At 56.7% G+C, this 13,793-nt stretch overlaps 1 protein-coding gene across 1 annotated transcript; it reads right to left on the bottom strand.

Moving 5' to 3' along the window:
• Positions 1–8,222: 8,222 nt before the first annotated feature.
• Positions 8,223–11,084, bottom strand: EPHX3 (epoxide hydrolase 3; the record flags this gene model as incomplete). The annotated part of the gene is made up of 7 exons (XM_080715708.1): positions 8,223–8,448; positions 8,539–8,675; positions 8,761–8,864; positions 10,081–10,209; positions 10,328–10,485; positions 10,658–10,743; positions 10,842–11,084. 7 exons carry the CDS (start codon positions 11,082–11,084, stop codon positions 8,223–8,225), a joined length of 1,083 nt encoding a protein of 360 aa, XP_080571834.1.
• Between the last annotated feature and the right edge of the window lie 2,709 nt (positions 11,085–13,793).

Raw genomic sequence — 13,793 nt, 5'->3', positions numbered from 1 at the left:
GCGTTCATGGCCTCCCCAGGGCCTTCCTTCCTCTGCCAGGAGCTGAAGGACGTGGGACTTCCTCCATGAGCACGAACCCACAGCAAATGTGTTCTCTCTCCTCTCTCCTCTCTCTCTCTCTCTCTCTCTCTCTCTCTCTCTCTCTCTCTCTCTCTCTTGTGTGTGTGTGTGTGTGTGCGTGCGTGTGCGCGTGTGCGTGTGTAGTGGCACTAGGGATTGAACCCAGGGGTGTTCTACCTCTGAGCCACAACCCAAACCTGATTTTTATTTTTATTTATTTTCTATTTTTTATTTTGTGTGTGTGTGTGTGTGTGTGTGTGTGTGTGTGTGTGTGGTACTGGGGGTGGAACCCAGGTGCTTTCTACCTCTGGGCTATACTCCCAGCCCTATTTTATATTTTATTTGGAAACAGGGTCTCACTAAGTTGCTGAGAGCCTCACTAAGTAGCCGAGGCTGGCTTTGAACCTGTGGGATCCTCCTGTCTCAGCCTCCCAAGTGCGGGGATCACAAGCGTGCGCCACCACGCCCGGCTTATTTTTAAAATTTTTATTGGTGTATTGTAGTCATATATCCTAATGGAATACAAGATGGTGATGCACAGATCACCCAATCAGCCCTTACCCCATTCCCGCCCCATTCCCACCCCATTCCCACCCCATTCCCACCCCATTCCCGCCCTCTCCCGCCCTCTCCCTCCTTCTCATGTTTGGCTTAGTGATTGACTTTGATGTGTTTGACATGTGTTGATCATGTGTTGACATGATGTGAAGTACATCATGTGCATCAGAGAATTTCCCTCTTCCCCCCTCCCACCCCTTTATTTATTTATTTATTTAATATTTATTTTGCGGTACTGGGGATGGAACCCAGGGGCATTCTACCTGTGAGCGACAACCCCAGCCCTATTTTTTATTCTTTATTCTGAAACAGGGTCTCACTGAGTTGCAGAAGGCCTCACTAAGTAACTGAGGCTGCCTGAGAACCACGATCCTCCGGTCTCAGCCTCCCAGATGCTGAGATCACAAGTGTGCGCCACCACGCCCGGCTCATGCCCCTCCCTGTTGTACCTGGTGACCCCTATTTACTCTTCAAGACTCCTCCTCCAGGAACCCCCAGCCCCCCAACCTCTCCCCCAGGACCCTTCTCTTTGGCTCAGTCCAGTTCGCAAGGTGTATGTATCCTGCTGTTACCTCCACCCCGGGAAACCGGGGCTTCTTAGGAGTCCGATCAGGAGGGGGGTCCCGTTTCCCCCAGCATGGACGGGTGCAGAGTGAGTGACCTACTGGGGTTTGGCCACCGAGGGTGTGACTGGAGGAGCTGGATGCCTGGCCGCGGGTGACAGGCACCCTTCTCTTTGGTGCTTTTCTGGGGATTACAGGATCTGGAGAAAGATGGGTGGCCACAGGGGCTAAGGTAGAACCCCCAGTGAAGGCCATCGAGAGGGGACTTTTCCCCAGAACGGATGCCGCAGGAGGCACTGAGCTCCCTGTCACAGGAGCAACTAAGGAGCCTGGATCCAGGCAGATGTCCCGAGAGGGTGACGGCCCACACGGAGGCCCCTGGCCTGCTGGAGGTGGAGTGCAGGGGAGAGGGAGAGGAGAAAGAAAGTTGCAGCCGCAAAGGCCCCATTTGGTGAGAGACAGGGTCTCGCATGGCTCCAGGTCCCCAGGCCTCGCGGGCCTCCAGGGGCGCCCGGGATGTGGAGATCCCCGGGGACAGCCAGGCAGAGGAGCCGTTCCCACGGCTCCGCAGTCCCCCGTGTGGCAGGATGGGCTGGAGCCCCCTCCCCTGCTCCGCTGGCGGCCTTGGCTAGGGACTGCATTTCTCCTCCGTGAGCTCAGTCCCCGGGGACGCGGGACCTGGGGCCAGGCCAAGACGCAGCTGCCGGCACACTGACCGGGAACCTGAGAATGTGCCCTGGGCCTCTCCTCTGGGAAGCAGGCTGGCCCCCGCGCAGAAGCCTGGGCTGCGGGATGCCCGCCTCAGGGCTGGACCCCGCGGCTGTGAGACCTAGTCAGGACTGCCGTATACCACCGCCTTGGCACCCCTGAGCCATTTTTTTTTCTTTTTCTTATGATTCCAGGGATAAAACCTAAGACCATTCTCCCTCTGTGCTAAATTCCAGCCTCCCTCCCCTTCCCTCTCTTCTGGTACTAGAGAGTGAACCCAGGGGCATTCTACCACCAAGGGGCTTTCTACCCTTACTTAATTTATTTATTCATTTATTTATTTTTGTGGTACTAGGGATGGAACCCAGGGGCATTCATTCTATCTTTGAGCTGTACCCCTAGCCCTATTTTTTATTATTTATTTCGAAACAGGGTCTCACTGAGTTGTAAAGAGCCTCACTAAATAGCTGAGGCTGTCCACGAACCGCGATCCTCCTGTCTCAGCCTCCCAAATGCTGGGATTAAAAGCGTGCGCCACCACGCCCGGCTTAATGTTTTATTTTTATTTTGAAATAGGATCTTGCTAGGTTGCTGAGAATCTCACTACTTTCTGAGGCTGTCCTTGAACCTGCAATCCTCCTGTTTCAGTCTCCCAAGTACCAGGATTACAGGTGTGCGCCAACACCAGGCCCATTTCTTTTTCTTTCTTTCTTTCTTTCTTTTTTTTTTTTTTTTTTTTGTAGTAATGGAGACAGAAGCCAGGACCTCAGGCATGCTAGGTGAGCACTGGACTGTGAACTATACCTTCAGCCCTCGTAACTGTCAGTTGAATGAGTGAATCAGGAGCTGGACCTGACTGTGCTCAGAACCAGTCTCCTCCCATCCCCCACCAGATGTCCCGTGGGATGCAGACGCGGGCCGCCGGTCCAGATCAGGGCTAGGTCAGAGAGAGGCCCTGGCCAGTCTTTCCCAGGGAGTAGATGTGAGAGCTCATGGGAAAGAAAAGGAAGTAGGGAGAAGGTCTTCTCTCTCTGTCTCTCTGTCTCCCCTCTCTCCCTCCTCTTCTTCTTTCTTCCCTTCCCTTCCCTTCTCTTCCCTTCTCTTCCTCTCTCTCTCTCTCTCTCTCTCTCTCTCTCTCTCTCTCTCTCTCTCACTGTACTGGAGATTGAAGCCAGAAGCTGTCTACCTCTGAGCTACACCCCCAGTCTTCATCATTTTTTATGTTGAACTGGGGTCTAAGTTGCTGGGGCTGGCCTCAAACCTGCAACCCTCCTGCCTCAGCTTCCCAAGTGCTGGGATTACAGGTGTGTGTCGCCACACCCAGCTTTATTTTTATTTTGAAACAGGGTCTTGAAAAATTGATGAGGGACTTGCTAATATGTTGAGGCCTAGAACCTTTGATCCTCCTGCTTCAGACTCCCAAGTACTGGGATTATAGGTGTGCACCACCAGACCTGGATTGTTTTTTATTTTGAAATCTATCTTGATAGATTGCCCAGAATCTCTTACATGACTGAGGCTAGCCTCCAACTTGCAATCCTCCTGTCTCAGCTTTCCAAGTACTGAAATTGTAGGCCTGGCTGACTCTTTTTGCAGTACTGGGGATGGAACCCAGGGGCATTCTACCTCCGAGCTACACACCAGCCCTCATTTTTTTTTTTTTGGTGGTACTGGGGGTGGAACCCAGAGGCTTTCTACCTCCAGGCTATACTCCCAGACCATTTTTATATTTTATTTGGAAACAGGGTCTCACTAAGTTGCTGAGAGCCTCACTAAGTAGCTGAGGCTGGCTTCGAACCTGCGCGATCCTCCTGTCTCAGCCTCCCAAGCGCGGGGATTTACAAGCATGAGCTACCATGCCCAGCTCCTGAACAACTTTTGAAACTGCAGGTGACAGCCCAGTGTGGTGGAGCACGCCTGTGATTCCAGTGCTTGGGAGGCCGAGACAGGAGAATCACAGGTTTGAGGACAGTCTCAGCAAGTAGTGAGACCCTAACAACCTGGTGAGCCCCTGTTTCAATATAAAAATAAAATAGGGCTGGGAGGTTTCGTTAGAGGTAGAAGGCTCCTAATTTCAATTCCTAGTACCACACAAAAAAGAAAAAGAAACTGCCGATTATGCTGTTCCTCCTGGGTGTTTTCCTCCTCTACCACGAGGGCACCCACTTGCCCCAAGCCTTCATCTTCAGTCGTGTGTGTGTGTGTGTGTGTGTGTGTGTGTGTGTGTGTGTGTGTGGTACTGGGGATGGAACCCAGGGGCATTCTACCCCCAGCCCTATTTTTTATTCTTTATTTTGAAACAGGGTCTCACTGAGTTGTAGAGGGCCTCTCCAAGTAGCTGAGGCTGTCCTTAAACCACGATCCTCCTGACTCAGCCTCCTAAATGCTGGGATTGCAAGCAGTTTTAGTCTGTGTTCTGAGGAGAGTACTCTCGCTCCAGCCTCAGTCCCCCCCTTACTATACTAGGATAGCACACTGGGCCTTAGCCCTCAGCAGTAGGCTGTTTCTAGATCCCTGACTCCTAAGGTCCAGACCCCTTAGACTGAACTCCACCCAAGCTTGCTCTGGGTTCCTGGTGTGTCCTCTCCTTCCCCAGCTCCTAGGCCGTAGCGCTCATGTTCTACTGCCTGGACCTGCCCATCCTCCCTCCAGGCCTGCCCAGCATTGATCAGTCGGTCCCCTCTGGTCCTATCCCCAAAGTCATATCCCAGACACAAAGATCTGTCCCCGAGCCTCCCTTGCTGACATCGGAAGCCCTTTACAATCCCACGTCTCCCAAACCTTCCTCCCAGGCTCTGGAGGCCCGCGCAGGTCAGAGCACGGTTCAGCTCCGAGACATCTCCCGGGCAGTCTGCCCTCCCTCCCTGCAGGTCACTGCCCGGCAGCCTCAGTTCCTAGTTCCACTGGGGCCTCTACACAGCTCGTAGCCAGAGTCTCCTTCGGCTGTCTCCTCTGCCCCTCCTCTAGTGCAGATGGGGTGGGGTCCTTGAAGTAGAGCCGGTGGGGCAGGTGAGCAGGAATGGGTGAAGAAATTAAAGAACCAGCCGGGCGTGGTGGCGCACGCTTGTAATCCCCACGCTTGGGAAGCAGAGACAGGAGGATCCCGCAGGTTCGAAGCCAGCCGCGCTCGCTGGCTTAGGAGACCCTGTTTCCAAATAAAAATGTAAAAATAGGTCTGGGAGTGTAGCCCGGAGGTAGAAGGGCTTCCAGGAACCCCAGTACCACCAAAAAAAAAAAAAAAAAAAAAAAAAAAAAAAAAAATCAAAAGTAAAAAGCACTCGGAGTATAGCTCGGAGGTAGACTGTCCCTGGGCTCAGCACTCATACCACCAAAGGGAGGAGTAAAGAGGAAAGAATGAACCAGAAAGTGCCGAGGCAGGGACTTCAGTTCCGAGCTACACCTCCTCCGGCGCTATTTTATTTTTTATTATTTATTTATTTATTATTGCGGTTAAGGAACCCAGGGGATGGAACCCAGGGGGCTACACCCCAGCCCTATTTTTGAGTCCTTTTAATTTTGAAACAGAGTCTCACTGAGTTGCAAAGGGCCTCGTTAAGTAGCTGAGGCTGGCCGCGAACATCGCGATCCTCCGTTCTCAGCCTCCCGAATGCTGGGATTACAAGCGTGCGCCACCACGCCCGGCTCTTGTTTTTTATTTTTATTTTGAAACAGGTTCTTGTTAAGTTGCCGAGGCTCTCGCTAAAACTGCTGGAGTAGGCCTCAAACCTGTGATCCTCCTGTCTCGGCCTCCCAAGTACTGGGATTACAGGCGTGCAGCACCAGGCTCGGCTGAGGCAAGGATTTAAGAAGAGAGAGCACTGGAGTCCCCACTTGGGAGGAGACCCAGCCCGGGTGCAGCCCCACTAGAGCCTTCGAGGTCCCTGCTCCCGCCCAAGTGATGCTCACTCTTAGCCCCGCTGCCGGAAGAAAAGCGCACTCTGATTGGCTCGGGCTGGGGGAGGCCGGCCTGGACCGAGTCGCAGGTTTCTATAGGCTCATTTTCCATTAGTCTGCCCAATCATCGCTTCCTTTAGAAGACCCCCTCCTCCCTCCAGCCCGCCATCGCAGAGGCTGAAGACCGCGCCTTTTGGTTACCCTGGCAACCGTCAGCGGACGGACGGGGTCGCCCGGGCAACTGTCCGAGGCCTCCTGTCCGCCTTTGCCTGGGCCCCTCCAGTCACCCAGACAACCGCTACCCGTTCCGGTCAACCATCAACCCTTCCCCTGTCACCCTGGCAACCATCCCCAGACCCACCCACCGCCCCCTGGACGCGGTCCTGGTCCTGCCCGTGGGCCTCCCTGCTCCGACTCTCCACCCCAGGTTGCGAGGTCCCTGGGTCCCCTCCTCCCGCCTCCCAGGGAGGCGGGCATTGCTCCCCACCTTCGGGAGGTCCCGAGCCTGGGATTCCGTGCTCCGTCGAGGCTCCGCGGCGCAGACAGCCCGCGCCCCCACCGGCCGCCACGGGGAGCTCTTCAGAATGCAAAACATGTCGCTCCCCTGTGAAAACCCGGCCGCTCCCCCTTGAGAACCCAGTCCAAGCTCCTCGCAGCCCTGGCGGTCTGCTCAGCAGCCACTGGCTTCCACCATGTGAGCCAAGACTCATCGCCTTCGATCTGGCCATTTCCTACTCTCCCTCGCCGCAGCGTCCACCTGTGGTTCCTCGGCGATGTCTTACCTGAGCTCGGCCTCTCATTTGAATTCCAGGGCAGGGCAGTTTAACCACCCCCGTCTGTCTTCCCACCCTAAACCTTCCTTGTGCTCTCAGAAATGCTAAGCCACGACCCCTGCACAGGCGGCTCTCGCGGGCTGGAAGCACATCTTTGTCAGATCCAGCTCCAGGCGCGCTATCCCCGGGTCCTTGGCACCGATGTTGAGTTGAAAGCATGTCTCCTGGCAGGGCGTGGAGGTGCATTTGTAATCCAGTACCTGAGAGACCCAGACAGGAGTGTCGCAGGTCGGCCAGGCTCTTCAATTTAACCAGGCCCTCAGCGACTGCGCCAGAGCTCTCTCGTTTCAAAAGAAAAGATAAGAGCTGCACGCTTGTCATCCCAGCATTCCGGAGGCTGAGACCTGGAGGATCGCGGTTCGCGGACAGCCTCAGCTACTTAGTGAGGCCCTTTGCAACTCAGCGAGACCCTGTTTCAAAATAAAGAATAAAAAATAGGGCAGGGGGTGTTGCTCGGAGGCAGAATGCCCCTGGGTTCCATCCCCAGTACTGCAAATAAATAAATAAATAAATAAATAAATAAATAAATAAAAAAGGAAACTTGCTGAGGCTGGCCGCAAATCTCAAATCTGTGATCCTCCTCTTTCAGCCTCCCAAGTACTGAGATTATAAGTATGTACCATCATGCCTGACTGCCCAGCTTCCCCTACTCTTTTTTTTTTTTTTTTTTTTTTTGCGGCTGTGAGGATGGAACCCAGGGGCATTCAACCTCCAAACTACACCCCCTGCCCTGTTTTTTATTCTTTATTTTGAAACCTGGTCTCACTAAGTTGCAGAGGACCTCACTAAGTAGCTGAGGCTGTCGCAAACTGCGATCCTCTGTCTCAGCCTCCCAAATGCTGGGATTACAAGCGTGCCCCACCATACCCAGCTTACCCTACTCTTAAACCAAGAATAGTGTCATCACGCTGGGCGTGGTGACACACGCTTGTAATCCCCGCGCTTGGGAGGCGGGGATAGGAGGATCACATGGATTCGAAGCCGGCCGCGCTGGCTTAAGAGACCCTGTTTCCAAATAAAAATATAAAATAGGTCTGGGAGTGTAGCAAAAATAAAAAATAAATAAAACAAAAAATAGTGTCATCAACACTGCCTAATGGAACTTGTTTTATTTTTTATATTTTCCCCCCACAACTGCTGTGGCCAAGGCACTGCATTTTAAATTGCATTTCATTTATTAATTCACATTAAAACTGAAGTAGCCCACACGTGGCCAACGCTGCCGTATTGGATAGGATATTGGAGGAAGCTGAAGGCCCAGACTTAGGCAGGGACAGGAAGGTCGGGGTTCACGGTTTGTGCAGCTATGGGGCGGAGCTGGGGACACACAGGAATTTTGGCAGAGAGGGGTAAGACCCCGAGTGCTTCTGTGTAGCTCCATGAAGGAGAGGCCCGCCTGCTTCCCTGGGTCCACGTGCTCCCTCACAGCTGCCCGCACACACCCAGGCCTCGTGAAGGCGTGGCCTGGTGTGCCTCGGGGTACCAAGGACGCCTCTGTGTGCAACCCGAGAGTGCACTGCGCAGGTGCACTGCGCCGACGGCAGGCGTGCCGTCCAGGGTCCGCGTGTCTGCGCGCCTGCCTGGTCAGGCGGGTGTGCGGGGCTTGCTAGTCCAGCAGGTCTTGAAGGAAGGCCCACATGTACGCGTTCACCTCCTGGGGGTTGGTGTGGGGGGCCCAGTGCCCCGCCTCTGGCAGGATGCGAACGTTCAGCCGGCCGGGTACGAAGCGGCTCTGAATGGCCTCCACCAGCCCCACCTGGAAGTAGGGATCCTTTCCCCCCCACAGCAGCAGCGTGGGGGTGGCCAGCTCCTGGGGCTCCAGGGGAAAGTTTCTGTGGCCAAGACAGACAGGCAGGCAGGTCGGCCACCCGCATGCCAGGCCCCGCTTGTCTCCCGGGCCTCCTCCCTAGGTAGGGCCTCACCTGAAGAGGTTTCGGTAGTAATTGATGGGCCCCGTGAGGCCACAGGGCTGAGAGAAGTCATAGAGGAAGGCCTCCAGCTCGCAGGGGGTCAGGTTCCACATGCCCCTCTTATAGTGGGCCAGGGTGTCCTTCAGGATCTGGGCACACAGCACAGGCCTCGGTGTCAGCGTCCAGCCTGCCCGGCAGCCCGCCACCCGCACCCGAGCCCTCTGTCTGCTGTACCTGGAAGTCTGACATGGACAACAACTTCTCCGGCAGCCAGGGCAGCTGGAACAGGAACATGTAGTTCGATTGGAATAACTGGCTGATATGGCGAAGGGAATAGTCTGGGAAGGGGAGAAGGGGAAGAGATCGTGGGGCTCAGGCCTGGGGTGGCCCCTCACCCCTGCACACACGCAGGTCAGGCACACAGGCCTCAGGAATGCCGCCCCTCACCGGGAAGACACTGGCCCCTGCCTGGCCCCTGCACCAGCTCCCCTCCTCGCCAGGTGGCAACCAGAGCTAGAGAATGGGGGCGCCTTCCCCTGCAGCTCCTGGGAGTCCCCAACCCAGGCCTGCGTGCCTTCCCTGCAACCTTCAGTATCTTTGCCAGGCCCTGCTAGAGCCGGGAAGCCCAGCAGGGAAAGGGACAGAAAAAAGTCCCTGCTCTCAGGGAGTTTACAGTCTAGAGGTAGGGATAGGAAGGAAGCCCTTGGGTTCAATCCTTAGTACCACACACAAAAATATAATTTTTTTTTGGCGGTACTGGGGATGAAACTCAGGGGCGTTCTACCTCCAAGCCACACCCCCAGCCCTATTTTTTAATTTTTATTTGGAAACAGGGTCTTACTCGTTTGATGAGAGTCTCATTACTTACTGAGGCTATCCTTGAACTTGCAATCTTCCTGCCTCAGCCTCCCACGCACTGGGATTACAGGTGTGTTGCCACTGTACTGGGCTTGTCATTGCTTTTTTTTAAAAAATTTATTTATTTTTATTTATTTTTGCGATTCTGGGGATGAATCCCAGGGGCATTCTACCTCTGAGCTACACCCCAACCCTATTTTTTCTTTATTTTGAGACAGGGCCTCACTAAGTGGCTGAGGCTGGCCCTGAGCCTGCGATCCTCCTGTCTCAGCCTCCTAAGTACTGGGATGACAAGCGTGCGCCACCATGCCTGACTCTTGTCATTGGTTTTATATATTTATTTATTTATTTATGCGGTACTGGAGATGGAACCCAGGGGCGTTCTACCTCTGAGCTACACCTCCAGCCCTATTTTTTATTCTTTATTTTGAAATAAGGTCTCACTGAGTTGCAGAGGGCCTCACTAAGTAGTAGCTGAGGCTGTTCATAAACCCCGATCCTCCTGTCTCAGCCTCCCAAGTACTGGGATGACAAGCGTGCACCACCACGCCCGGCTCTTGTCTTTGGTTTTAGATGGGGGAGTGACACTCGCCAAGGGACCCAGGTTTGCCGCTTGTTCCCTCAGGCCCTGGTGCCTGAGCAGGTGCGTGGCGTAGGACAAACAGACCCAGGCACGAAACCGCACCCACCACGCACCTTGGTACACTGACATGGGCGCACCGCTTACAATGACCATCCGCTCAACCAGGGAAGGGAAGTAGATGGAGAAATTCCAGGCGAGGAGAGCACCCCAGTCGTGGCCTACCAGGATGCACTTAGAATAACCTGGGGGACAGAGGGACCGGGGTAAGGAGGATGCCTGGTAGGGGTGGGGGGAGCTCTAAAAAGCAGACGCGCATGCCCAGAATGGGGAAGGCCTTTCCTGGCTGGGGCAGGTTCGCACCCAGGCCCAGGATGACATCCTGGATGTCGGCCATCAACAGGTCGGTGGTGTAGCAGTCCACGTCCTTCGGAGCATCCGAGGGGCCATAACCGCGCAGGTTCACAGCCACGACGTGGAAGCGGCTCTGGAACTCCAGGAGCTGGTAGCGCCAGAAGAACCTGCCCGGCGGGAGGGGCGTAAGGGGAGGTTGAGTCAGGGCCCCGGGGTTGCACCTCCACCCATCCCATCCGCACAGCCGACCTCCCCACCCGGAAGGATGGCGGCGCCCGCTGCAGCCCAGCCCGGGCCCCTCAGCCTCTCCCCCGCAGGCCCCCGCGCACCCACACGTACCAGTTCCCGGGGAAGCCGTGCAGAAAGAGCAGGAGCGGCCCGCGGCCGGGGCCGGCGGAGACGTAGTGCAGGCGCAGCCCCGAGCTCTGCGGGAGGCGGGAGGCGACCTGAGCGGACCCTCCCCGCAGGACGACCCCGCGCCCCCCCCCCACCCCACCCCCCCCGGGTCGGCCCGCGCGCTCACCCGGAGGCTCAGGAAGCCGTGGCGGCCGAGCGCGGGGTCCCGCAGGCAGGCGGGCGCGGCGGGCCGGGGGCGGCCGCAGCAGCCGAGGCGGGGCCGGCACAGCGCGCGCGCGAGCGCCATGCCGCCGTAGACCGCGGCCGCCGCCAGCGCCGCCGCGTACACCAGGCCCCAGAGCGCGGCGCGCAGCAGCCGCAGCGAGAGGCGCGAGGGCGCCAGCAGCGCCGTCACCACCAGCTCGGGCATGGCGCCGCGCGCCGGGACCTGGACGGCGCCGGGGGCCGGGGGCGCCGCGGGCAGCAGCGGCGAGGCGGGGTCTGGCCCCGGGGGCTCGCCGCCGCCCTGGGCCTGGGGCCCGGCCGTGCTGTCGGGTCCGCGGGAGCCGAGGCAATGGATGCACGGCGGCCGAGGCTGGGACCGCCGCCGCAGCCGGCTCACCTAGAGTGCAGGTGACCGCGGCGGGCGCCGAGCACCTGCCCGGGGCGCGGGGGCGGGGCCGGGGAAGGAGACCAGGGGGCGGGGCCTGGGAAGGAGACCAGGGGGCGGGGCCTAGGGAAAGAGGACCAGGGGCCGGGGCCTGGGGAAAGAGGACCAGGGGGCGGGGCCTGGGGAAAGAGGACCAGGGGGCGGGGCCTGGGGAAAGAGGACCAGGGGGCGGGGCCTGGGAAGGAGACCAGGGGGCGGGGCCTAGGAAGGAGACAGGGGGCGGGGCCTGGGGAAAAAGGACCAGGGGGCAGGGCCTGGGAAGGAGACCAGGGGGCGTGGTCGGGGAGGAAGAGGACCAGGGGACGGGGCCTGGGGAAGAGGACCAGGGGGCGGGGCCTTGGGGAAAGCGAGCAGGGGGCGGGGCCTGGGGAAAGAGGACCAGGGGCGGGGCCTTGGAGGCCCTGGGCGGAGCCTAGGGAGGCCCAGCAGGACTCCAAGGCAGGTAGATGGGTGCTGGGCGTGGTAGCACACACCTAATACTTCGGAGGCTGAGACAGGAGGATTGAAGGTGAGGGCAGCCTCAGCAACCTAGTGACGCCTGGCTTAAAAACAAAAAATAAAAAGGACTGAGGTGTAGCTTGGAGGTAGAATATCCCTAGGTTCAATTTCCAGTACCAAAAAGAAGAAAAAGAAAGGAGGAGGAGGAGGAGGAGGAGGAGGACGACGACGACAAGAACAAGCAGCCAGGCCTGGTGGCACACGCTTATAATCCCTGCATTTGGGAGGCTGAGACAGGAGGATTCGGGTTTGTAGACAGGCTCAGCTACTTAGTGAGGCCCGCTTTCAAAATAAAGAATAAAAAATTGGCGTGAGAGCGTAGCTCAGAGGTAGAACGGCCCTGGGTTCAATCCCCAGTACCACAAAAAATAAATAAATGAATAAATAACACAAACCTGGTGGTGTATACATGTAATACCAATACTTGGAAGTCTGAGATAGGAGGTCGCAGGTTCGAGGACGGCCTCAGCAAGTAGAGACTATCATCAACTTAGCGAGACTCTGTTTCAAAATAAAAATATAATAGGGCTGACGGGAGGTGTCCTTGGTAGGTTAGGCAGAACCTTGGTCGAAGGGGTGGGGCTTGTTTAGTGGGCGAAATAGAGGAGGCGTGGCCTAATTCTGGAGGAGAAGGCTGGAGGCTGGGCCCAGAAGGCTGGCGGGCAGAGGCTGGACCAATGAACCAGGTGTTGCTTGGAGCTAGGCCCAAAGGTGGGGAGGGGGGGAGTCCGGACCAGCTGGAAGCGGAAGGGCAGGCTAAGCTGGGGTTGAGTCACCGAGGGAGGGAGGCGCAGTCCGTCGCGAAAGACCCGAGGAGGTCTCTAGCCCGCGTGCTTCCCGCCCGCCTCGGGGCTGGAGACTTTCCTCTCGGCCAGAACCCAAGCCCCAGCAGCACCTGGGTCCCGAGCCTCTGCCCCGCGCAGTCCTCCGGTTGGTGCGGCGGGCCCGTCAGCCCGCCCCTTGTGGCTTGTGATTGGACAGTGGAGGACACTGATATCCAAGCCACAGGCAGGAGCCAAAGGGCAGGTGTTAAGGCCGCGCCAGGCGGTGGCGACCCAGGGAGGGAGACCCGGACTCGTGGAGCAGGCCCGCTTGGGAGCGGAGGAAGGCCAGGACGATTGAGTCACTGGGGAGCGGGCTGAAAGAGGAAGCAGGGCAGCGGGCCAGGAATGAGGGGACCCGGAGAGAACCCGGCTCCCCCGTTTTGCAACCTTCGGGGAAGATCTTACTCATTTACAGAACACCCATCATTTATACATGCTATCGCAACCTTACCAAGTGTAGGCAGTATCATCATACCCTTGCATGACAGATCAGGAACCTGAAATTCGGGGATGAAGTCACTGACTTGAAACCACGCATCTGGCTAAACAGCAATCCAGGCCACTTACGGTGGGAAGCAGCCGTCCGCGGCGGCGTCCTCGCCCTGCAGCCCCCGGAATGCTCTTAGCTTCTCTGGTGGCTGCCTAGGTGTCGCTTAATGTGCTCGTGTGGCTTCCTTGGTTTACCATGGGGCGCGTCACACCCACTCCGCTGACTGCCTCACGCTAGACGCGGCTCCCCTAACTCTAAGCCCCCCACTCATGCCCCAGCACCTGCCACCTCTCACTGTATCCACAGAATCTTTGTTATTAACAGGCTACTAAACACTACTGTTGGGGACCATAATTAAGCCCATGGTTGTGCCCTACAGGCGAAGGGCTGCTCCAATTGTTCTGGCTCAGTCTCTGGGTGAAATAACATCGGCACTTGCCTATACTGATTCTTGTTCCCTCCTAGATTTAGATTTAGTCTCCCTTTCTTTTCCCGATACTCTCCTGTAATTTTTTTTTTTTTTTTTTTTTTTTTTTTTGGTGGTTCTGGGGTTCCTGGAAGCCCTTCTACCTCCAGGCTACACTCCCAGACCTATTTTATACTTTTTTTTTTTTTTTTTTTTGGTGGTACTGGGGGTGGAACCCAGACGCTTTCTAC

This window comes from Muscardinus avellanarius (genome assembly GCF_963383645.1).
Source record: "Muscardinus avellanarius genome assembly, chromosome: 18".
Lineage (NCBI taxonomy): Eukaryota > Metazoa > Chordata > Mammalia > Rodentia > Gliridae > Muscardinus > Muscardinus avellanarius.
The sequence above is the reverse complement of the archived record's forward strand: the minus strand, read 5'-3'. Positions and strand labels throughout refer to the sequence as shown.